This window comes from Dama dama, chromosome 25 (genome assembly GCF_033118175.1).
Source record: "Dama dama isolate Ldn47 chromosome 25, ASM3311817v1, whole genome shotgun sequence".
Lineage (NCBI taxonomy): Eukaryota > Metazoa > Chordata > Mammalia > Artiodactyla > Cervidae > Dama > Dama dama.
The window spans coordinates 15,296,621-15,322,731 of NC_083705.1; the positions used below are offsets into that span (position 1 = coordinate 15,296,621).

The 26,111-nt window shown below is 42.4% G+C and overlaps 1 protein-coding gene across 2 annotated transcripts in view; it reads left to right on the forward strand.

The window, feature by feature from the left end:
* Nucleotides 1-26,111, forward strand: part of LOC133046654 (beta-hexosaminidase subunit beta-like) — a 34,707-nt gene continuing 8,596 nt past the window's right edge. Inside the window, exons 1-6 of one of the 2 annotated variants that reach the window (XM_061129539.1) lie at nucleotides 1-464; nucleotides 7,037-7,182; nucleotides 12,524-12,589; nucleotides 21,679-21,725; nucleotides 21,988-22,098; nucleotides 25,657-25,758. In XM_061129539.1, the coding sequence (XP_060985522.1) occupies nucleotides 199-464; nucleotides 7,037-7,182; nucleotides 12,524-12,589; nucleotides 21,679-21,725; nucleotides 21,988-22,098; nucleotides 25,657-25,758 (738 nt within the window). In that variant the 5' untranslated portion in view covers nucleotides 1-198. Of the gene's footprint in view, nucleotides 465-7,036; nucleotides 7,183-7,206; nucleotides 7,287-12,523; nucleotides 12,590-21,678; nucleotides 21,726-21,987; nucleotides 22,099-25,656; nucleotides 25,759-26,111 lie in introns of those variants that run through there. The other variant, XM_061129540.1, reaches the window with a different exon arrangement.

Genomic DNA, 26,111 nt, shown 5'->3' on the forward strand with positions numbered 1-26,111 from the left:
ACCCGGGATCGGCTGGGGGCGGATGGCTGCTGCGGCCGGGGCTGGCTGCCCCAGCCCTCTGGAGGCGGAGCACAGTCCGCTGACTCTCGGACTCGCTCGCTCCACGCACCGCTCCCAGGACTCCGGGCGCGATCAGGAGCCGAGGCGGCGGCCGGTGCTTACGGGGGGGGGGCCCGGGTAGAGAGCAGCTGAGCGGCCATGGAGCAACGCGGGTTGGGGAGGCTGCGGCTACCCGGGCTGCTGGCGGCGCTGGGGGTGCTGGTAGTGCGGGCGGCGCTCGGGATGGAAGGGGCGCGGAACCCGCACCTCTCATATTGGCGGGACCTGAATCTTTGGCCCCTGCCTCTCTCTGTGAAGACGACCCCGCGTTTGCTGTACCTATCGCCCGGAAACTTCTTCTTCGGGCACAGCCCCGCTTCCAAGGCCGGCCCCTCCTGCGCAGTCCTGCAGGAAGCGTTTCGGCGGTGAGCGCTCCCGACGGGCGGTCGGGGAGGGGACCCGGAGACCTCGGGACGGGGAGGGACGGCCCACCCTGGGACGCAGCGCAGGCGCGGGCCCGAGAGGAGGAGCACCTGAGAGCCTCTTAGCACCTGCACGGCCTTCCAGCCTCGCCGACGCTCTTGCCCCTGTTTGACAGGTGAACCGGCCAGTGACCGGACCAAAGTCACGGGTCTAGAGAGAGCAGCGCCAGCTTGGAGCAGCAGGGACGGAAACGCAAGCCCTCCCCTGACCGCCCCCCCCTCCCCCACCCCGCCTCCTAAGGGACCTCCCGGGTGCTCGGGAACCCGTTCGGGTGCAGGGTATTGAGCGGAAGGAGTAGCGTGCTCAGAGTTTGTGGCCATTGTTCGCCTCGGAGAATGGAGTGGATGGAGGGTTAATGGCAGTTTATCTGGAGGGAGTTCGAAGAGGAAGATGGGTTCTTAAAGTTTGCGGGCTAGGGGTTTCCCAAAGTGGCTTGTCATTTATAGGCAATCTCTCCTCCCCCAATCTGGTAACAGTTCAGGTGGCAGAAAGTCCTTAGGTTGAAGCATTGTCAAAACTCCCGTTCCCTTCCCAGATCTCTGTTCCATGCAAAGTGTTGGCTGTTTTCACCTACTACTTTGGTATGGTCACTGCGCCGCAGTCCCTGCTTCTCCTTTTGTTTGCCAGAAGCACTTATGTGCTTACTCTCCCAGGTTCCTGTTTCGATCCTTAGCGCTTCTCAGCCCTCCAGCCTCAGGTCTGTAACCCCACTGGCCTCAGGGTGAATTGTGTAGTAGTGGGGCAGCCCACAGTGCTAGTTCTTTCTTTCTTTCTTTTGAAAATTGATGTCTAGTTGATTTGGGGTGTGTGTGTGTGGGGGGGGGGGTGCTTCCCTGGTGGCTCAGGTGTAAAGAATCTGCCTGCCAAGGCAGGAGACACAAGAGACATGGGTTCCATCCCTGCCTGGGTGGGGAAGATCCCCTAGGAGAGGAAATGGCAACCCACGGCAGCATTCTTGCCTGGACGTTCCCCGTGGACAGAGGAGCCTGGTGGGCTACAGTCCGTGGGTCACAGAGGGCGGACATGACTACTGACTGAGCAGCATAAGAGCTGATCTGCGGTGTTGTACCGCGGCGCTGGCTGTGCTCATTGCACCGCGTGCAAGGCGGACTGCCCTTGGGGCGATGTCTCAAGAAGCCTCAGGCTTCGACCTGTCCTCAAGGCGCCCTGAAGGAGTGTGGCTTGGTGCTCACTGTACAGGTCCTTTCCTCCCTCAGATTTTGGTCCTCGTTCCCTGAGGTCATTAGAGCTTAATTGTGCTTGCAGGACACCAAGCAGTTGGGAGGTAAATGCAGGACGAATCAGATCAGCAGCTGCTGACGCCAGCTAGGCCTCGCACTTAGGCTTAGGCTGAAGAGACTTACGGAGTCGATGGCAGAGATGGTTTCTTCTCCTTCCGTTGTGAACCACTAAATAAGGCGAGGGACAATGTTACCCTCATTTTATTTTTATTTTATTTATTTATTTATTTATTTTTTATTATTATTATTTTTTTTTCCAGTGGGTTTTGTCATACATTGATATGAATCAGCCATGGATTTACATGTATTCCCAATCCCGATCCCCCCTCCCACCTCCCTCTCCACCCGATTCCTCTGGGTCTTCCCAGTGCACTAGGCCGGAGCACTTGTCTCGTGCATCCCACCTGGGCTGGTGATCTGTTTCACCATAGATAGTATACATGCTGTTCTTTTGAAATATCCCACCCTCACATTCTCCCACAAAGTTTAAAAGTCTGTTCTGTATTTCTGTGTCTCTTTTTCTGTTCTGCATATAGGGTTATCGTTATCACCTTTCTAAATTCCATATACATGTGTCAGTATGCTGTAATGTTCTTTATCTTTCTGGCTTACTTCACTCTGTATAATGGGCTCCAGTTTCATCCATCTCATTAGGACTGGTTCAAATGAATTCTTTTTAATGGCTGAGTAATATTCCATGGTGTATACATACCACAGCTTCCTTATCCATTCATCTGCTGATGGGCATCTAGGTTGCTTCCATGTCCTGGCTATTATAAACAGTGCTGCGATGAACATTGGGGTGCACATGTCTCTTTCAGATCTGGTTTCCTCAGTGTGTATGCCCAGAAGTGGGATTGCTGGGTCATATGGCAGTTCTATTTCCAGTTTTTTAAGAAATCTCCACACTGTTTTCCATAGCGGCTGTACTAGTTTGCATTCCCACCAACAGTGTAAGAGGGTTCCCTTTTCTCCACACCCTCTCCAGCATTTATTGCTTGTAGACTTTTGGATAGCAGCCATCCTGACTGGCGTGTAATGGTACCTCATTGTGGTTTTGATTTGCATTTCTCTAATAATGAGTGATGTTGAGCATCTTTTCATGTGTTTGTTAGCCATCTGTATGTCTTCTTTGGAGAAATGTCTGTTTAGTTCTTTGGCCCATTTTTTGATTGGGTTACCCTCATTTTAGATGCATAATCTAATAAGTCTTTGGTGTTGAATCTGCCATCAGGTCAGAATGGCTGGAGTCTGGGTGAAGAAGTAATATGAAGGTGGTTGATTGCCCGCCTTGGGATACTGAGAAGGAAAAAGTACCTGAAGGCCATTTAATGGAAGATCATGACTTGGGAATCTTTTAAACATAAACACACCTTATTTGCTCTGGGACTCAGTTCGTAAAACTGGATTTTCCTTCTGTGCCATACTGCTAGTAAAACAAGGACACGGTGATCAGCTGAATGGTGTGAGTCTGGCAAGAAAGCATGGATGATGTCAGGCAACCATGGTTAGATAACCAGAACTTGAAGAAGCTGTGAGATGATTTCAGAAACAAGGCTTGGCATTGTAAGGGAGTGTAGGTAGTTATCTGAGGACTTTGCCTAACTAATTTGTGCCCTGTGTGGGAAGCAGCTATTAATTATACCCTGCATGTTAGGAAGCAGGGTATAAAACATTAGCCATTATGGCTGAGACTTGAAAGCATTCAGGAGAGTGTTCTAGGAACCGAGGAGGGGCCTTTACTACTTCAGAGTAAACACATGATGAAGTTGAAAAGGTTTAGAGATGATGGGTGTTCTAGAATCTCGAGGCCATGGAGAACAGGTAAAACTGAGGCCCCAGTGTGCTGAGATCCTCAAGGCTCCTGTCTCCTGAAGAACCCACTTCTATCAACCCCTGCTTTGAAACAGTATGCATTTTGCAGGCAGAGTTCTGTCTGTCTGGTATGTGGCTGCTTCCTTAGCATTTACAGCAAGATCACATGGCAGTTTTTTTTTTAACTTTTTCCCCTCCTTAGTTAACCAAAACTTTAGTTTCAGTTCCTGACAAGCTCCAATGGGCTTCCCTGGTGGCTCAGATGGCAAAGACTCTGCCTGCAATGCAGGAGACCCATGTTCAATCCCTGGGTCAGGAAGACCCCCTGGAGAGGGGAGTGGCTGCTCACTCAAGTATCCTTTCCTGGAGAATTCCATGGACAGAGGAGCCAGGTGGGCTACCGTCTGTGGGGTCACAAAGAGTTGGAGAAGATGGAGCTATTGACTGTTTCACACACACCTTGGATACCACTGCGTCAGATCCCTTAGAGCTTTCTGTTCAGTTCAGTCTCTCAGTGTGTCTGACTCTTTTTGACCCCATGGACTGCAGCATGCTAGGCCCCCCTGTCCATCACAAACTCCCGGAGTTTACTCAAACTCATGTCCATTGAGTCTGTGATGCCATCCAACCATCTCATCCTCTTTCGTCCCCTTTTCCTCCCACCTTCAATCTTTCCCAGTATCAGGGTCTTATCAGATGAGTCAATTCTTTGCATCAGGTGACCAAAATATTGGAGTTTCAGCCTCAGCATCAGTCCTTCCAATGAACACCCAGGACAGATCTCCTTTACGATGGACTGTTTGGATCTCCTTGCAGTCCAAGGGACTCTCAAGAGTTCTCCAACACCACAGTTCAAAAGCATCAAGTCTTTTGTGCTCATCTTTGTTTACAGTCCCACTCTCACATTCATACATGACTACTAGAAAAACCACAGTATTGGCTAGAGTTTTCTGTTAGAGTTTTAATATCTAGGGCCATGATTTCCTTATTTGGGACAAGGCAGCACCTTACTCAAAGCTGCTGACAGCTTTAATTTCCCTTCAATTTTTTTTTTTTTTAAATTATGGTAGCATGTACATAAGATTGCTATGTACTTAGTTGTGTCTGACTTGTGGCCCTGTGGACTGTAGCCCTTAAGCCGCCTCTGCCCACATAATATTCTAGGCAAGAATACTAGAGTAGGTTGTCATTTCCTGATCCAGGGGCTCTTCCAGACCCAGCAATGGAACCATCATCTCTGTGTCTCCTGCATTGGCAGCTGGGTTCTTTACCACTAGCGCCAACGAGGAAGCCCTAGCATGCTGTGTTAACCATTTTTAGCTATACAGTTTAGTGATCTTTATTTCCTTTTGAATCTGTCAGAATTTTTCGATAGGGACTTCCCTGGTGGTCCAGGGGCTTAGACTTCCTGGATGCTCCCAATGCAGGGGTCCAGGTTCAATCCTCAGTAAGGGAACTAGATTCCACATGCCAGAACTAAGGCTCAACCCCACCAAGTAAATAAATAATGTATTTTTAAATTATAAAAAGATTTTCCTAAGCTAATGATTTCCCCCAGCACCTTCATCTGTTTCACTGTCTCACTGGTTAACTTCCATACACTTCGAGGTTCATCAGAACTTTCCCATCTCTCCTTACTTCCCTGGAAAAAGCAGAAGACAGTCTTATGAATAAGTAGCTTATACAGCCTTCTGGCTTTTCAAACTCTGTTACAGGTCTTAGGCTTTGAAGACTATGTGACCTTTTTATCTTCTAGCACCTTCAAATGTTTATTTCCTACCCTGTTCCTCTGACATTCAGGTACCAGCAGAATGTAAATTGTCCAGGCCCTAGTGAGGATTCTTTGGTGGTGTTAGCTGGATACTTCTGTTGGAAGGTAACTGAACCCCGACTCAGTGTGGCGTGAGCAGAAAGAAAAGCTGTCATCTCACACGTTGTGGTTGTTCAGTTGCCCAGTTGTGTCCAACTCTCTGCGACCCCATGGAGGCAGCACGCCAGACCTCTGTGCCTCACCATCTTCCGAAGTTTGCCCAAGTTCACATCCACTGTATTGGTGATTCCATCCTGCCGTCTCATCCTATGACACGCTCTTCTTCTGCCCTCAATCTTTCCCAGCATCAGGGACTTTTCCAGGGTGTCAGCTGTTCACATCAAGTGACCAGAATACTGGAGCTTCAGCTTCAGCGTCAGTCCTTCCAGTGAACAGTCAGGGTTGATCTCCCTTAGGATTGGCTGGTTTGATCTCCTTGCTGTCCAAGGGACTGTCAGGAGTCTTCTTCAGCACCGCAGTTTGAAGTCATCAATTCTTTGGTGCTCTGCCTTCTTTACAGTCCAGCTCTCACAACCATACGTGATCACTGGGAAGACCACAGCCTTGACTGTACAGACCTTTGTCCACAGAGTAATGTCTCTGCTTTTCAACACAGTTGTCTAGATTTGTCATAGCTTTCCTGCCAAGAAACAAATATCTTCCAATTTCATGGCTACAGCACCATCCACAGTGATTTTAGAGCCCAAGAAGAGGAAATCTGTCACTAATTTCAACCTTTCCCCCCCTCTTTTTTCCATGAAGTAATAGGGCCAGTAGCTCATTTGGTAAAGAATCTACCTGCAAAACAGGAGACCCTGGATCAATCCCTGGGTCGGGAAGATTCTCTGGTAAGAAAATGGCAGCCCACTCCAATATTCTTGCCTGGAGAATCCCATGGACAGAGGAGTCTTGCAGGCTACAGTCCATGGGGTCGTAAGAGTCAGACACAACTTAGTGTCTCAACCACCACCTAATGGGGCCAGATGGCATGATCTTAGCTTTTTTAATGTTTAATTTTAAGCCAGCTCTTTCACTCTCCTCCTTCACCCTCATCAGGAGGCTTTTTAGTTCCTCTTCTCTTTCTGCCATTAGAGTGGTGTCATCCATGTATCTGAGGTTCTCCCGCCTACCTTGATTCCAGCTTGTAACTCATCCGGCCTGGCATTTCTCATGATGTGCTCAGCATATAGATTAAGCAAACAGGGTGACAGCAGACAGCCCTTTCGTACTCCTTTCTCGATCTTGAACCGTTCAGTTGTTGGTGGCTCAGAGGGTAAAGAATCTCACACATTGAGAAGTCCAAAAGAAGGCAGGATTTCAGGGCTAGTTGACTAAGTGGCTCAACAGTATCATTAGGATCTGTATTCTTGTCATCTCTGATGTGCCATCTTTGGTGTGGCTGCCACTGATGTAGGTGTCACATACAGAGAAAGTTTTCTTGGTGCTCACCTCGAAAAGGAAGCTTCCTCCCACCCCCTCCCCGCCCTGCCCCATCACTGGTCAGAATGAGCTTGCACACCCTGCTTCACACACCTAGTGAGACAGGGAAGCCTGGTGCGCTGTACTTCATGTAGTCACATAGAGTCAGACCCGACTCAGTGAATAAACAACAATGGTTTAAAAATTTGTTTGAATTTCTCTCACACAGATATTATGACTATATTTTTGGTTTCTACAAGTGGCCTCTTGGCTCTAATAAAGTTCCAAGTGCAATGGAGTTACAGAAACTTGAAGTCTCAGTTATCAAGAACCCACAATGTGACAGTTTTCCCAACATCACTTCGGATGAGTCTTGTGAGTACCTATGTCATGGGACGGATTGTACACAAAGCTGCTTGTTACAGACTCAAGTGCCAGAAGCTGACTCTGCTCCATGAACTGTTTTGACCTCTTAACCAGTGAGTTTATAATTATTATTTTTAAAAATAACCATTAGGGAACTTCCCTGGCAGTCCAGTGGTTAAGACTGAGCTTCCACTGCAAGGAGCACAGGTTTGATCCTTGGATGGGGAACCAAAGTCCCACATGCTGTACCTATGGCAATAATAAATAACTAAATAATTACCATTAAAGTCTGATGGTAAAACTAAAACATAATCATTGCAGGAAATCTTTAAGTACAGTAAGTGAAGAGGAGCAATTAAATTACTCCTAATCCCAGCACTCAGAGTTGACCTTTGTTACTTAGATTTCTTTTTTTTTTGCAGAGTAATACATTTGAATGTTTTACATAGTTATAAATAAAAGCATAAGATAAGGAATGGTATGAAAAAGGGGTCTAGTTCTGTACATGTGGTTTTCTGTTTTTCTTCTTTGCATGTGCTACGCTAAGTTGCTTCAGTCTGTCTGACTCTTTGAGACCCCTTGGACTGTAGCCTGCCAGGCTCCTCTGTCCATGGGATTTCCCAGGCAAGGATACAGGAGTGGTTTCCCATTCCTTGTCCAGGGGATCGTCATAACCAGGGGATTGACCCCGCATTTCTCATGTCTCCTGCATTGACATGTGGGTTCATTACCACTAGCATGACCTGGGAAGCCACTTTTTTGCCTATGAACATGGATTTCACTAAATAATTTTCAATGACAGCATTTTTAGTGGCTGAGTAATGTTCTACCAACTGTATGGTTGTGCCAAAACTCACTTGGCTTATCCCTTAATTTTGTACATCTAAATAGTTTATTTTGAAATCAAGTTTGTGCTTATAGGCATGATCTTTCTCTCTCCTCTCTCTCTCTCTCTTTTTTTTTTTTTTGGCACAGTATGTGGGATCTTAGTTCCCTGACCAAGAATTGAACCTGTTCCCCTTGCAGTGGAAGCACAGAATTTTACACTGGGCTCCAGCGAAGTCCTGGCATGATTTCTGTTTATAATTAAGTTGACACATAGATAATGCAGAACTGAGAGAGTTGAAGTTTTTCAGGTTGCATTTATATTTATGTTGTATTATATTTATATTCCATCTTCATTTATATTGATTGAAAATATAATCAACATTTAGCTACATGATTTCTTATTTGCGTAAAATATTCCTAACTTGTTGTAGGAAGAATAAGCGGATAGGCAGACCTTTATCATAGCGTGTACTCACTGGTAATTACATGAAATTGTACCACGGAATCAAAGAAGAGCAATGGGTCATTTAGGATTAGTGCAGAAAGAGCAGACTGGTGAGTCAGGTGTAAAAATAGAAAGGAAAATGCATATCGTAGAGAAAAGAGTAACCCCTTTGTTCTCAGACTGCCTCACAGACAGTTAAAATACATCTCTTCATCCTTTTAATTAGACTAGAGATGAGATTTCTTGATGCCTTGATACATCTTTTTGCAAAATAACTTCATTTCTCTTCCATTCTGTGGCTGTTCTTAGAAGAGGAACAGGATGGTTTGCCCACATTAGTCATGTGAGTTGACAGCACTCAGACACTTTATGAATTAGATTTTGCAATCTGAATTGAGAAATGATCAGCAAATTACCAAGGAATCTTTGCTCACCAGCAGTACAATGACATACTGTAAAATCCAAATGACGGAATATGTCGGGGCTGGGGAGTTACAGTCTGCCTTGCATTCAGTTTTGCAAACCCCATTTTTCTGAATGGGAGACTTCTGGAGATAAGCTAACCGTGAAATTTTCTGGTTAAAGGATAAACTAGTTTTAAACTAGTTGATGATGATGATAAAAATAACACAAATATGGAAATAACAAGATATCAACCATTGTCCAAGGGTACAGGAAATCTTGGAGAAACTGACGAGTGTTAACAGCAGCATCAAGTAAAATAAAAATGGGCATCCCCTCAGAACCAGATGTAGACTAATTTCTACCATAGAGAAGTAATTACGTACATCAAGAATGTTCTCTGTGGTTTGTCTGCCACAGTGAATGTTTATAAGCAAAACAAAATGTTCATCACTAGAAGAATAGCTGCATATATCTTGTCAGTTGACACTGGAGAATACTCTTCAACAATTGAGAATAAACCAGTGGAGTTATAGGACTTCTCTAGTGGTCCAGTGTTTAAGAATCTGCGTGCCAACACAGAGGACACGCGATCGACCCCTGATCTGGGAAGATCCCATACGATGAGGAGCAACTAAACCCAGCCGCCACAACTACTGCGTCCCTGTGCCGCAACGACTGAAGCCTGCAGGCCTAGAGCCTGTGATCTGCAACAAGGGGAACGACCACAGTGAGGAACCCACGCACTGCAACTCGAGAGGCGTCCCCGCTCGCTGCAACTAGAGAAAGCCCACACACAGCTGTGAAGGCCCAGTGCAGCATACGTCGGGAAATGAAATACTTAAAAAACAAGTGGAGATAGAACAGACGTGGAGAACTTGCCAAGATAAATCGCTGAGTTGGACAAAGGAAGATACATCATAATGTGTACAGGAGGATACCATTTAAATACCAACATAATACAAGAAGGTGCACAGAAAGCAGTATTCTTTTTATTGTCACGTGGATATACAAGTGCCCCAGAAAAGACCTGCTGTTTCCTCTAAGGAAAGTAGGGAGTTCAGTGGGCATCTCAAACGGCTTTAGTCTTACCTAAAACATTTTTTTATTTTAAAAAGAGGAATCCATTGCTGTTATTTGCATGTATACCCGTCAAAACAGTGTGGTGCAAAAAGTATAGAAGGGGATAATTGAAAGAAAGATGTCTTCATCAAACCTCAGGGAGCTTATCAGTGTTAAGGCTAAGGATTTGGCTTTGAAATAAAAATTCTATAGCTTATTTGTCCATATATTTAGGAAACACAGTCTCCTCCTTACTGCTTTATATGTTTGGTTTTTGCATTGGGTTGAATCAGAATCCTTTTCAATATCAGCCAGTCCTCAGCTGTTGGAAAATAATTGGCATCAGGTATATGCCACATGTTAATGGTTTTAGATAAATCTTTGTGCTGACTGATTCCAGGAGATCTCAGAACTGGAATGTGGCAAAAACTGGCTTTTAAACAGTGACCAGTGAAATGGTGAGTTCTATTTAGGTAGCTTAAACTAAGGATTTAATAGAGGAGGGGAATCGTGATTAGATTGTGGTCATAATAGCAATACCATTCTTAGCCTGGCCTTTAGCTAACTCACGACTGTTTGTCTGATGGAAAGGCTTCCTTGTCAGAAGATTGTCGCCTGATCGTTGGCTGTTGATAGAGCTGTTTTCCCTATGTGTAGCCAGCTGTTACGCAGCACCCTGGGTGATGGTGGTGCAGGGTGATGATGAAGCAGAGATGCCAGTTAAGTCATGAACCTGCAGCCCTGGAGTGTCCCTCCTGCTGCAGAGTCTTCATGCCTTTAGCTTTCGGCATGTCTGTGCTTCCTGGTGCTTTGCTTTCTCTGTGGATGAGTCCATGGGAAACCTTTCTGAAGACTGAGATGAGCTGGGGCAACCTCTAGTTGCAGGGCTGAGCTTGGTTGCACCTCGACATGGGGGATCTTAGTTCCCAACCAAAGATTGAACTCCATCCCCTGCATTAGAAGGCAAATTCTGGACCACCAGCAAGGTCCCAGCAAGTGAGTGTGAAGGAAGATTCGGGACAATGTTAGGGGTGTGGAGGTCCAGGGCAAGTAGGGGGCACAGGGGTGAGCGACCAGAGCAGAGAAAACTCTGGTCTTACAGAGCTCAAGACTGACAGCAGAGGCTCCATCAGGGGATGAGGGGCACTGAAGGGCTTGCCCTTTTGACTTAAACTCTCAGCTTAAGTAAGCCCCTGCTCTGTAGAGGGCTAGCGGGAGAGAACTCTCCAGTAAGGGAGAAGGAGGAATGAGGGCAGGGCCTCCCAGCTTCCTGACCTGAGCTCCTGGGCTGTCTGGAGTGAGGAGAGGATGTGAGTCCAGAGCCCAGCAAGTGAGAAGCGGGAAGAGTTCAGTCTGGGGCTTGTGGAGTTTAGGGAAGAGCCGTCAGGGTTTCCGGGGCTTCCCTGGTAGCTCAGCTGGTAAAGAATTCGCCTGTAGTGCAGGAAACCCCAGTTCGATCCCTGGGTCGGGAAGATCCCCTGGAGAAGGGGGGATAGGCTACCCACTCCAGTATTCTTGGGCTTTCCTTGTGGCTTAGCTGGTAAAGAATCCCCAAGAAATGTGGGAGACCTGGGTTCTATCCCTGGGTCGGGAAGATCCCCTGGAGACAGGAAAGGCTGCCCACTCCAGTATTCTGGCCTGGAAAATTCCATGGACTGAGAATTCCATGGGGTCGCAAAGAGTCGGACAGGACTGAGCAACTTTGACTTTTCACGGGACTTCCACGTGAGGATATACACAAGGCAGTTGGAGAAACAGGTTTGGAGCTCAGGAGAAAGGAATGATCCAGAACTAGCAATGGTATGTTTTGGGAAATGTACTGTGTATCACTGAGGGATTAAAAGCAAGCATTTTTTCTTCCGGTTTTACTGAGACATGACTGACAGCACCGTGTAAGTCTAGGTGCCCAGCGTTACGATCTGACTGACTCACATCGGGAAATGATTACCACAGGAAGTTAGTGCACGTCCATCTCACATAGATACAAAACTAAAGAAAGAAAAACAGGTTTTTCTTGATGAGAACTCTTATGATTTACTCTGAACAAGGTTCACATGTAGCATCCGCCGTGCTAACTGTGTTCATCACGGTGTACATTACGTCCCTTGTACTTATTTATCTTATAACCAGAAGTTAGTACCTTTTGCCTGCCTTTGTCCAGTTACCCGCCTCTGGTAACCGAGAGTCTGATCTCTCTCTCTTGAGCTTGCTTGTTTTTGAAGTACAGTTACCTTACAACGCTGTGTTAATTCCCCTGACACAACATGGTGATTCAGTATTTCCATACATTTTTACACATAAGCCTAACTCATGACTCTGTTCTTCTGAGGAAAGGCTACCCTGTCAGAAGACCGTCACCTGATGACTAGCTGTGGAGAGATCTGTTTTCCCAGGTGTCACCAGCTGTCACGCCACACCCTGAGTGGTGGTGGCCGTGGTCGGTGATGATGAAGCAGAGAACTTCTTATTCTCTCCTGGTTTTTTGAGGTGTAATTTGACATAACATTATATTAGTTTCAGGTTTACAACATAATGATTTGATATTTGTATATAATGTAAAATGTCACCATCTGTCACCATACAAGAAACATTCTTTTCTTTTTTGCAATACAGATAATTTACTTGTGAAAGGACCAGTGGCTGCGCTCACTGCCAACAGAGTTTGGGGAGTATTACGAGGTAAGTTCTGTGTAGCTTCATTGTTATTTTCCAGTGAGGAAAGAGTTTCAGTTGCCACTTTGGGAAATCAAGCATATTAACAGTATAACTTTGCTTCCTGGGGGCCCTTTGTAGAATGATTTGTTGGGTATTTCCCAAACAACTTCCATTAAGTACTGTATATACCACTTAAAGAAAGATCATTTGTATATACCACTTAATGAAAGATCATTTGACCTTTTAAAAATGTTTGAAGGTTATCGCATTCATAATGCTGCAATTCCTTGATGTTCTTGATCTGTAATATTTAGAGTTATAAATGGCCCTGATCTGCTCCAATTAGATTTGGTTTTATCATCCGTCACTTCTTGTCACCTTCAGTAGCAAGCATGTCGTTTCTGCATTTTATTTATTTATGTGAACAACAGTGTACTCATATTTTTTTCTGAACCAGTCTATTAGTGCAGAAGCAGAAAAGCAAAGAGGAAAATCATGTTCCCAATAAAACATGTCTAACTCTCCATGTGTGGTGATGTTTTCTGCTAGATATGAGAAGATGCTCATGACCTCAGTGCAGCATAAATGCATGTGCCGTGGCAGTTGAGAGTCCTTATCGACTCAGCTTGGTTCTTCTCCGGTGTCTCCTTTCAGGAGTGGAGTTGTGCTTGATCTCATTGTCCATTTTCAGCTGAATCCACTGGGCAATTGGACGATTGTTCTGTTTCTTGGCCAGGAATCATTTGATCCTGGGAGTCTCAAGAAGAGAAGTTCAGGAACAGAGTCAACCACAGACACCATGATGACCTAGAAAAGAAGAGAACCCTTCCCCCATTTTAAATTCCTGTGAATATAGAAATATAAGAAAGTTTGCAGGAACGTTGTGAAAAGATAAAAATATACTCTGAGTGATTGGAGGCAGTGAGCAGAGAAGAACCTTAAAAGCTTTTCCTGTGACTTTTAGTCTGAACTTCAAAGTTCAGGCGTTGGGACATTTACTTTTGCTGTTCAAAAGGTGCTTTGACCTCTTCTTTGGAGAGGATAAGATTTTGTTTTACTGGCTTCCAAATTACTATGGTTTTGAAAAAGGAGAAGAATGATGTTCTTTAATGTGAGCTAGCCAGCCAAAGTTATAGTAATTAAAAGGAGAGAAGGTTTTGGATTTGACTCTGGTTGAGTGTTATCTAGAATAAAATAATGATTGTTAATGCTGTGTTTTATAGTCATAGTAATAATGGTATGATTGTGATCTTATTCAAAATAATGACACAAAAATAGCTATAGATACTTACCGCAAATGTAACTACAGATATTATCATCTAGATTATTTACATATACTGGGATGTGATGTTAAACTGTTACCAGTCTAGTCTGCTTGTCTTGTCTGGGGCCTGTTAGGGAAATGAGCTTTATTGATGTCTGCGCTAATCCACATAAGAACTTTTGAGAGTGTTTTTTGAATCTAGTCCAGGAAGTCTTCTTTATTTTCCGCTTCCTGTCAGACTTTGAAAGTAAAAAATGTGCCATAAATGATATTTGAGTGCACTGCTACTTAACAGAAAATTCCAAAGTTATTCTGTATTTGGAGATAGGAGGAAGGCATAGCCAAAGGAACTTTGAACTTTTTATTCTTACCTAATTTTTTGAGGTATAATTGACATAATGTTATATTCGTTTCAGTTTTACAACATAATGATTTTATATTTGCATTTAATGCAAAATGATCACCACAGTACATTTAGTTACCATCCGTCACCACACATAGTTAGAAGAGAATTAGTTTTTTTATGATGAGAACTTCTGAGATTTACTGTTTTTAGCAACTTGCAAATAGGTAGCACAATATTTATTAATTACAGTCACTATGCTGTACCTCACATCCCTAGGACTTGTGTATATACGAAAGATTGTACTTTTTGATCCCCTTCACCCATTTTACCGACCCCCTACCCCTGCCTCTAATAACTACCAATCTAGTTTTTATATTTATGAGCTTTTGGTTTATTGTTTTTCAGATTCCACATCTAATTGAGATCATGCAGTATTTGTCTTTCTCTGTCTTATTTCATTTAGCATAATGGCCTTATGGTCCATTCATGTTGTTGCAGAAAGCAAGCTTTCCTTCTTTCTGTGGCTAAATAGTATTCCATTGTACACATATACACCCCACATCTTTATCCATTCATCCTTTGATGGATGGGTTGTTTCCGTATCTTGGCTATTGTAGTCAATGCTGCAGTGAACACAGAGGTACACATATTTGGGGTGGAGGGATTTCGTGTTTTGTTTTCTTTGGATAAACACTGAGAAGTGGAGTTGCTGGATCATGTGGTAGCTCTATTTTTAGCTTTTTAGGAACCTCCGTGTTGTTTTCTGTAGTGGCTTCACCGGTTTATATTCCCATGAACAGTGTTAAGGGGTCCTTTTACTGCATATCCTCACCAACAGTTGTTATTTCTTGTGTTTTTGATCATAGCCATTCTAACAAGTGTGAGGTGATATGTCACTGTGGTTTTCATTTGCCTTTCCCTAATGGTTAATGGTTAAATTTATGACCAACCTAGACAGCATATCAAAAAGCAGAGACATTACTTTGCCAACAAAGGTCCATCTAGTCAAAGCTATGGTTTTTCCAGTGGTCATGTATGGATGTGAGAGTTGGACTGTAAAGGAAGCTGAGCGTCGAAGAATTGATGTTTTTGAACTGTGGTGTTGGAGAAGACTCTTGAGAGTCCCTTGGACTGCAAGGAGATCCAACCAGTCCATCCTAAAGGACATCAGTCCTGGGTGTTCATTGGAAGGACTGATGCTGAAGTTGAAACTCCAGTACTTTGGCCACCTGATGCAAAGAGCTGACTCATTTGAAAAGACCCTGATGCTGGGAATGGTTGAAAGCGGAAGGAGAAGGGAACAGCAGAGGGTGAGATGGTTGGATGGCATCTCCGACTCAATGGACATGAGTTTGAGTAAACTCCAGGAATTGGGTATGGACAGGGAGGCCTGGTGTGTTGCAGTCCATGGAGTCGCAAGGAGCCAGATACGACTGAGTGACTGAACTGAACTGAACTGATGCTTAATAATGTTGAACATCTTCTCATGTACCTGTTGGCTATTTATGTATCTTCCTTGAAAAATATACCTGTTCACAATCTTCTACCCATTTTTTTGTTGGACTGTTTTTTGCTACTGAGTTGTATGAGTTCTTTATATATTAACCCCTTAACAGATATATAATTTGCAAGGATCTTCTCCTCTTTGGTAGATTGCCTTTTTGTTGATGATTTCCTTTGGTGTGCAGATGATGAACAGTATGAAAAGGCAAAAAGATAAGATACTGAAAGATGAACTCCCCAGTTCGGTAGGTGCCCAGTATGCTACTGGAGATGAGTGGAGAAGGAACTCCAGAAAGGATAAAGGGATGGAGCCAAAGCAAAAACAACACCCAGTTGTGTATGTGACTGGTGATAGAAGCAAGGTCCCATGCTGTAAAGAGCAATATTGCATAGGAACCTGGAATGTTAGGTCCATGAGTCAAGGCAAATTGGAAATGGTCAAACAGGAGATGGCAAGAGTGAATGTCAAATCAGCAAACTAAGATGGACTGGAATGGGTGAATTTAACTCAGATGACCATTATATCTACTACTGTGGGCAGGAATCCCTTAGGAGAAATGGAGTAGCCATCATAGTCAACAAAAGAGTCCTAAATGCAGTACTTGGATGCAATCTCAAAAATGACAGAATGTGCTAGTTTGCATTCCCACCAACAGTGTAAGAGGGTTCCCTTTCTCCACCCTCTCCACCATTTATTGTTTGTAGATTTTTGGATAGCAGTCATTCTGACCAGCATGAGATGGTACCTCATTGTAGTTTTGATTTGCATTTCTCTGATAATGAGTGATGTTGAGCATCTTTTCATGTGTTTGTTAGCCATCTGTATGTTTTCCTTGGAGAAATGTCTGTTTAGTTCTTTGGCCCATTTTTTGACTGGGTTGTTTATTTTTCAGGAATTGAGCTGCAGGAGTTGCTTGTATATTTTTACGTTAATTCTTTGTCAGTTACTTCGTTTGCTATTATTTTCTCCCATTCTGAAGGCTGTCTTTTCACCTTGCTTATAGTTTCCTTCATTGTGGAAAAGCTTTTAAGTTTATTAGGGAAACACATGTACACCCATGGCTGATTCATGTCATCTTATGGCAAAAACCAAAACAATATTGTAAAGTAATTAACCTCCAATTAAAATTTTTAAAAATTTTAAAAATAAGCAAAGTGTATTTGCTCTTCCACAAATTCCATGTCAATGAAGTTTTAAGGAATAAAAGACATGCTTCCTTAAAAAAAACAAAAACAAAATGACAGAATGATCTCTGTTCGTTTCCAAGGCAAATCCTTCAATATCACGGTAATCCAAGTCTATGCCCCAACCAATAACACGGAAGAAGCTGGAGTTGAAAGGTTCTATGAAGACTTACAAGACCTTTTAGAACTAACACCCAAAAAATAAGTCCTTTCCTTTATAGGGGACTAGAATGCAAAAGTAGGAAGTCAAGAAATACCTGGAGTAACAGGAAAATTTGGCCTTGGAGTATAGAATGAAGCAGGGCGAAGGCTAATAGAGTTTAGCCAAGAGAACGCACTGGTCATAGCAAACACCCTCTTCCAACAACACAAGAGAAATGTCTACACATGGACATCACCAGATGGTCAACACCGAAATCAGATTGATTATATTCTTTGCAGCCAAAGATGGAGAAGCTCTATACAGTCAGCAAAAACAAGGCTGGGAGCTGACTGTGACTCAGATCATAAACTCCTTGTTGCCAAATTCAGACTTAAATTGAAGAAAGTAAGGAAAACCACTAGACTATTCAGGTATGACCTAATTCAAATCCCTTATGATTATACAGTGGAAGTGAAAAGTAGATTTAAGGGACTAGATCTGATAGTCAGAGTGCCTGATGAACTATGGACAGAGGTTCATGACATTGTATAGGAGAGAGGGATCAAGACCATCCCCAAGAAAAAGAAATGCAAAAAAGCAAAATGACTGTCTGAGGAGGCCTTACAAATAGCTGTGAAAAGAAGAGAAGCAAAAAGCAAAGGAGAAAAGGAAAGATATAATGATTTGAATTCAGTGTTCCAAAGAATAGCACAGAGAGATAAGAAAGCCTTCCTCAGCAATCAATGCAAAGAAATAGAGGAAAATAACAGAATAGGAAGGACTAGAGATCTCTTCAAGAAAATTAGAGATACCAAGGGAACATTTCATGCAAAAATGGGCTCAATAAAGGACAGAAATTGTATGGACCTAACAGAAGCAGAAGATATTAAGAAGAGGTGGCAAGAATACACAGAAGAACTATACAAAAAAGATCCTAATGACCCAGATACCTGTGATGGTGTGATCACTCACCTAGAGCCAGACATCCTGGAACGTGAAGTCAAGTGGGCCTTAGGAAGTATAACTACAAACAAAGCTAGTGGAGGTGATGGAATTCCAGTTGAGCTATTTCAAATCCTAAAAGATGATGCTGTGAAAGTGCTGCACTCAATCTGCCAGCCAATGTGGAAAACTCAGCAGTGGCCACAGGGCTGGAATATGTGTTTTCGTTCCAATCCCAAAAGAAAGGCAATGCCAAAGAATGCTCAAACTCCCGCACAATTGCACTCATCTCACATGCTAGTAAAGTAATGCTCAAAATTCTCCAAGCCACACTTCAACAATATGTGAACCATGAACTTCCAGATGTTCAAGCTGGTTTTAGAAAAGGCAGAGGAACCAGAGAGCAAATTGCCAACATTCGCTGGATCATCGAAAAAGCAAGAGAGTTCCAGAAAAACATCTATTTCTGCTTTATTGACTATGCCAAAGCCTTTGACTGTGTGGATCACAATAAACTGTGGAAAATTCTGAAAGAGATGGGAATACCAGACCACCTGATCTGCCTCTTGAGAAACCTATATGCAGGTCAGGAAGCAACAGTTAGAACTGGATGTGGAACAACAGACTGATTCCAAATAGGAAAAGGAGTACATCAAGGCTGTATATTCCACCCTGCTTATTTAACTTAAATGCAGAGTACATCATGAGAAACGCTGGGCTGGATGAAGCACAAGCTGGAATCAAGATTGCTGGGAGACATATCAATAACCTCAGATATGCAGATAACACCACCCTTATGGCAGAAAGTGAAGAAGAACTAAAAGAGCCTCTTGATGAAAGTGAAAGAGGAGAGTGAAAAAGTTGGCTTAAAGCTCAACATTCAGAAAACTAAGATCATGGCATCTGGTCCCATCACTTCATGGGAAATAGATGGGGAAACAGTGGAAACAGTGGCTGACTTTATTTTGGGGGGCTCCAAAATCACTGCAGATGGTGATTGCAGCCTTGAAATTAAAAGATGCTTACTCCTTGGAAGGAAAGTTATGACCAACATTGTTCAGTTCAGTTCTGTCACTCAGTCGTGTCCGACTCTTTGCAACCCCATGAATCACAGCATGCCAGGCCTCCCAGTCCATCACCAATTCCCGGAGTTCACTCAAACTCATGTCCATCAAGTCGGTGATGCCATCCAGCCATCTCATCTCCTGTCATCCCCTTCTCATCCTACCCCAATACCTCCCAGCATCAGGGTCTTTTCCAATGAGTCAACTCTTTGCACGAGGTGACCATAGTACTGGAGTTTAGCTTCAGCATCAGTCATTCCAATGAACACCCAGGACTGATCTCCTTTACTGGTTGGATCTCCTTGCAGTCCAAGGGACTCTCAAGAGGCTTCTCCAACACCACAGTTCAAAAGCATCAATTCTTTGGTGCTCAGCTTTCTTCACAGTCCAACTCTCACATCCATACAGGACCACTGGAAAAACCGTAGCCTTGACTAGACGGACCTTGTTGGCAAAGTAATGTCTGTGCTTTTTAATATGCTATCTAGGTTGGTCATAACTTTCCTTCCAAGGAGTAAGCGTCTTTTAATTTCATGGCTGCAATCACCATCTGCAGTGATTTTGGAGCCCCAAAAAATAAAGTCTGACACTGTTTCCCCATCTATTTGCCATGAAGTGATGAGACCTGATGCCATGATCTTAGTTTTCTGAATGTTGAGCTTTAAGTCAGCTTTTTCACTCTCCTTTTTCACTTTCATCAAGAGGCTCTTTAGTTCTTCTTCACTTTCTGCCATAAGGGTGGTGTCATCTGCATATCTGAGGTTATTGATATTTCTCCCGACAATCTCGAGTCCAGCTTTTCTTCTTCCAGCCCAGCATTCCTCATGACCAACCTAGACAGCATATCAAAGAGCAGAGACATTAGTTTGTCAACAAAGGTCTGTCTAGCCAAGGCTATGGCTTTTCCAGTAGTCATGTATGGATGTGAGAGTTGGACTATAAAGAAAGCTGAGCATGGAAGAATTGATGCTTTTGAACTATGGTGTTGGAGAAGACTCTTCAGAGTCCCTTGGACTGCAAGGAGATCCAACCTGTCCATCCTAAAGGAGATCAGCCCTAGGTGTTCATTGGAAGGACTGATGCTGAAGTTGAAACTCCAATACTTTGGCTACCTGATGCAAAGAATTGACTCATCTGAAAAGACCCTGATGTTGGGAAAGATTGAAGGCAGGAGGAGAAGGGGATGACAGAGAATGAGGTGGTTGGATGGCATCACTGACTCAATGGACATGAGTTTGGGTAGTCTCTGGGAGCTGCTGATGGACAGGGAGGTCTGGTGTGCTGTGCTTCATGGGGTTGCAAAGAGTCGTACACAACTGATCAACTGAACTGAACTGATGTGCAGAATCTTTTACTTTGGTGTTGTCCCATTTGTTTATTTTTGCTTTTATTTCTTTTGCTTTTGGTGTCATATCCTAATAATTAATTCTTTTTTATTGTTTAGTAGCATTCACTAGTGAAGCCTTCCAGTCCTGGCCTTTGTTGGAGATGTTTTATTATTGTTACCATCTCCTTAGTAGTAATCCATCTCAGATTCTATTTGTTTGTAATTCAATCTTGGTAGGTTTTCTCTTTAGGAGTTTATTCATTTCTTCTGAGTTGTCAAATTTGTTGACATATAGTTGGTCATACTAGTCTCTTAGGATCTTTTGTATTTTTGTAGTATATTGTCACATCTCTTTTATTTGAGTTTGCACTACAGGGAAACGTTGGAGATATTGTGGGTTTGGTTCTAGACCACTGCAGTAAAGTGACTATCTCAATAAATGGAGTCACACAAATTTTTTGGTTTCCCAGTGGGTATAAAAGTTATGCTTACACTATACTGTAGTTTTTCAACAGTATAGTGCAATAGCATTGTGTCTTAAAAATAGATACATACCTTAATTTTAAAATGTTGCATTGTTTAGTCATAAAGTTGTGTTCAACTCTTTGTGACCATGGGATTTCCCAGGCAAGAATACTGGAATGGGTTGCTGTTTCCTCCCCCGTTTTAAAAATACTTAATTGCTAAAAAATACTGATCATCATCTGACAATGCAAGGTTGCTTCAAACATTTGATTTGTAAAAAACGCAGCTATCTGTGAAATGCAAGAAACTGAAGTATGCCTGTATTCTTAGGTTAAAATTTTCCTTGGCAGTATAGTTGTCAGCTAGAATCATGAATTTTGGTAAAGTCGAGGCTAGAAAGAGGAATTGGCCTATAATGTAGGGAACAGTCCACATTCATAAGAAAGAGTCTCTGCAGTTATAAATAAAACACTGTAATTTGGGCCTTTATAATTTCATAGTGTTTTCTGAGCTTCTTTGCCCTCTGTTAAGTTTAGGTACCTTCTAAAGTGCTTATAATGTTGTATTATAAAAATTCTTTCTTATAATGCTATAAATTTATTAAGGAACTGGAATCTTGTTTTCTTAAAACACTATTTTTTTGTGTTTATCATTAAAACAGAAAAAATGGTATGGGTACAATTAAGTAAAACATTTTTATTTGATAGCAACAGAGTTTTTTTTAATTGAGCCTTGATTTTAGAGAATATGTTATAGAGTATAACATATTTAATTTTATTTGCCTTTCCTGGTTATGGTTCTATGCTTGGATAATATATCTTTTATTGTTTCCTTTATAAATTAATGCAATAAATTATAAATTTTATTTTCCTCAGGTTTAGAGACCTTTAGCCAGTTGATTTATCAAGATTCTTATGGGACTGTAAGTATGATTATTGTATGTTACTAACATTATTGGGTAGACATAATAAAATATTCTATAGGAAAAATGTAAACTTTTTAACTATTTATTGCTTCTTGAATGTTACTTCTCCCCAAGTGTGTCTCTTAGCTGGTAAATGTAGTTTTTACACTTTGTTTGGCTGTAAGTTAATCTCTTATCCAATACTTGCATAGACAGATGTAATCATCATTGAACTTGAGAAAATCCTAAAAATAAATAAAAGTTTTCTTTTGTCTTTTAGTTCATTGCCAATGAATCCAACATTGTAGATTCTCCAAGGTTTCCTCATAGAGGAGTTTTAATTGATACCGCTAGACACTTTCTGCCCGTTAAGACGATTTTGAAAACTCTGGTAGGTAATGGTTTAACTCCATTGTCTGTTCCTTTATGTCGTTACTGTATGTTGGTCACTGTGCTGTTGAGCCGGTTGGAACAAGGGATTCATTTCCATACACTAAGTCTATTTCCTTATAGTAAGTGTAAGCAGTGGGCTTTTCCCTCCCTTCCCTGAGATACATGTTTCCTCTGCTGAGAAGTGGAGGCTCCCCTCGGGAATCACCCTCTTGTTTTCATTGAGGTGGGAGAGAGGCTAACCCAGGATTCAGTCAGCATTGTTAAGAAAAACACTCAGTTTTAATGCTGCCTGTTGGCCCTCTAGGTAAATCTCAACTGTCAAATCATGGGTCGAGACTTTTCATCAGGAATATATTACCTCTGGTTGCTGCTGCTGCTGCTGTTGACTTAGTCCGTCCGACTCTTGTGACCCCATGGACTGTAGCCCCCAGGCTGCTCTGTCCATGGGATTTCCCAGGCAGGAATACCGGAGTGGGTTGCTCTTTTCTTCTCCAGTATCTCCAGTTATGGACCTTTAAATTTGTGACCTCCACTTACTGCTTTTTTTAAGTGGCCTAGAAAGGAATCTGAGAGCAGCTTTGTAACTAAGAAAATGTTCCAAAGAAATATGGAACCTCAGGTGGAGGGCGCTGGGAAGCAGCGTTGACGTAACTCTCTCCTCTTACTGACGCTTTATGGGTTCATCCCTCCCATCACTGTCAGTTTGTGAGGATCAGGTAGTTTTCCTGTACCTTCGACGAATCATTTATGAACATAGCATGTTATAAAAAAGTTATTTTTACATTTACATTTAAACCTTGACTTTTTTCTTCAGAAGACATTATTGTAATTTTTAATGAAAGAAATACAGGCTTAGTGTAAAAAGAAGTTTGAACACAGATATACATAAAATGGTGATCCCATAATCTCATTTACCAAAGACTGACATAAATTTTTATGTCCCATTTATCTCATTTTAGACTTGAAGAATGAATTAATATATGATTCTTTTTCTATTGAAATGTAGTTGACATACAATATTCTATTAGTTCCAGGTATACTAAATCATGGTTTGACATTAGCGTACATTATGGAATGACCACCAGGATAAGTCTGGTATCCATCTATGCCCATATAGTTATCACAATATTATTATCTTCCCAGGGCTTATTTATCATGTAGCTGGAGGTTCGTTCCTCATAATCCTCTTCACCTGTTTTCACCCACCCCCTTACCGTCCTGGCAACCACTCTCTGTATTTGAGTCTGTTTTTGTTTCACTTTGCTTTTTAGGTTTCAGATGAGAGAGGTCCTTGGTATTTGTCTTTCTGTGATGTAGCTCTGATGTATTTAACATAATATCCTCTAGATTTACCCGTGTTGTCACAATGGCAAGACTTCATTTTTTTATGGCTGAGTCCACTCTGTTCTGATTGGGGAACTTAGTCTATTCACATTTAAAGTTATCACTGATGGATCTATACGTACTGCCATTTTGTTCATTGTTTTGGGTTGTTTCCATAGTTCTTTTTTGTTCCTTTTATCTTTTTTGCTCTCTTCCCTTGCCATGTGATGGCTATCTTTAGTGTTATGTTTGGATTCCTTCCTTTGTGTGTGTACCTATTAATAGGTGTTTGGTTTGTAGTCACCATAAGGGTCATATATAACAGGCCCTGCCCCCTGTGGGGGCTGCTGCTCCATGGGTGGGCAGAGCTGGGCCCTGGGGCAGCTGCCTGTGGGACTGGCTTAGGGGACTGGCGCTGGCCTGTTGATGGGCAGTTAGGTGTCTGGTGCTGACAGTCTAGAGGGAGGACTCCAAAACAGCAGATGACATCACCAGGGTCAGCAAGTCCCCCAAAGTGGCTCCCTCTAGTGCTTTTGTTCCCAGGGGGATTCCCACTTCTCTTCTGCCTCTCTGGGAGGCTAAGATCAGCAAGTGGTTCTGACCCAGGCTTCTTAAAAATTACTGCCTCTGCCTTGGGACTAAGAGCCCGTGAAATTTGAAAAGCACAATCTGTGTCTTGTAGCCCTTCAGCTCTCCCGTATTCAAGTCCTGCTGGCTTTCAATGCTAGAAGTTTTGGGGGGCTCACTGTCCCAGTGTTGGACACTGGGTTTGCAGAGCCTGATATGGGCTTGGATTCACCCCTTTGGGGAGAACCTCTGCAACTGTGTTCACCTCCCACTTGTGGGTCATCTGCCCAGGACTGTGGGTCTTGACCCACCTACTTGTGTCCTTGTCTTTCTATCTTTATATCTTGAGTTGTGAAGAAATCGTTTCTGCTAGGTTTCAGGTCCTTCTCATCAATAATTACTCTTAATAGTAATTTTGCTGTTTATGGCAGGAGGTGAGGAAGAGGGCCTTCCTGCTCTGCCGTCTTGCCCCATCGTGAGGAGGGAGGCTGTATGTTCTGCTTCTCTGATAGGAAAAGTCTCTCCGCTTATTTTCCATTTCCTTCATGTCATCTTTTATACTTATACGTATTATATTGTTTACTCCTCCAGGTTGTACATAAAATCAGTGTCAGTGCCCCCAAATTTCTGAGAATGTTAATTGGATTTGTGCTGTTTGTGTACTGAATTTCTTTCATTTGTAAGAAAGAGTTGGCACTCAAATCTCAGAATTGTGGGAATTGTAAATCCCATTTTTCCTCTGCTCTATTCCCAAACTCTGCAGTAGTGGTAGTCAAGAGCTACTGGGAATTCATGAGCTGTAAGGCAGCTCTTCTGCCTAGTAGGGCAGAAGTTACAGCTTTTCTGCCCTTCTCTTCCAGTAGGGCAAAGTTACAGCTTTAATTTGTAATATGAATTGTGTATAGGCTTTTTGAAAAGTGAAAAGAAATTTATACTTCTTCACATCCTTCCCTTGTTGAAAAGGAAAATTTCAAAGGAAACAAGCACGTTGGGAACAATCCTGGATATAGTAAGTATTAATAAATTGGAATGTATATCTGTGGTATGTAATTATTTTTCCCTTTCCTCTCCCCACTGGGTTTGTTCTTTCTGTGAGTCTGCTTCTTTCTTATTATAGTCACTAGTTTGTTGTATTTTTTAGATTCCACATACAAGTGATATCCTAGTATTTATCTTTCTCTGTATAACCTACTTTACTTGGTACAATGTCCTCCAAGTCCATCTATCTCGTAGATAGCAAAATTTCATTCTTTTCTATTGCAGAGTAGAATCCCATTGTATATACATACACTACATCTTTACCCATTCATCTGCTAATGAACACATGGGTTGCTTCTGTATCTTGGCAATTGTAAATGATGCAGCTATGAACACTGGGGTGCATGTATCTTTTCAGATTAATTTTCTTGTTTTTTTGGGTTATATATACCAAGAGGTGGAATTGCTGGGTCATATGGTAAGTTTTACTTTTAGTCTTTTGAGAAACCTCCAAACTGTTGACTGTACCAATGTACATTCCCATCAGGAGTTTACGAGGGCTCCCTTTTCTCCACATTCCCAGCAACATTTGTTGTGTCCTTTTTGATGATAGCCATTCTGACAGGTATGAGTTGATAATCTCATTGTGGTTTAAAGGTGTATAAATTTTCAACCTGTTCGCTTGCAGGATGCCATGGCTTTTAATAAGTTTAATGTTCTCCACTGGCACATCGTGGATGACCAGTCTTTCCCTTATCAGAGCATCACTTTTCCTGAATTAAGCAATAAAGTGAGTAATTCACGTTATTGTTGTTGATGTACAAAAATTTTGGGTATGGTTTCCTTAGAAGTTTGCAGCTTAAGTGTTTCTTATTATGGATAGAATTTAGGTGTAAAAGTTAGATATTCATGGTTTAAAATTTTTAATATGCTATTGCTGAGCATTTTAGGTCCACAAAACTGGTCTGCTTTTGTAATTGTTATCATAAATGTAAACATTTATGGGGCTATACAAATAAAAATTTAAAAGCTTAATGGATGTAGGAGACCTGGAGCCTTTGTGATTAACATAAAGTTAAAAAATTATATTTATCAAGTAGCCCAACTGTGTAAGTGTTTTAAACAGAATTGTTCTCAATTCTG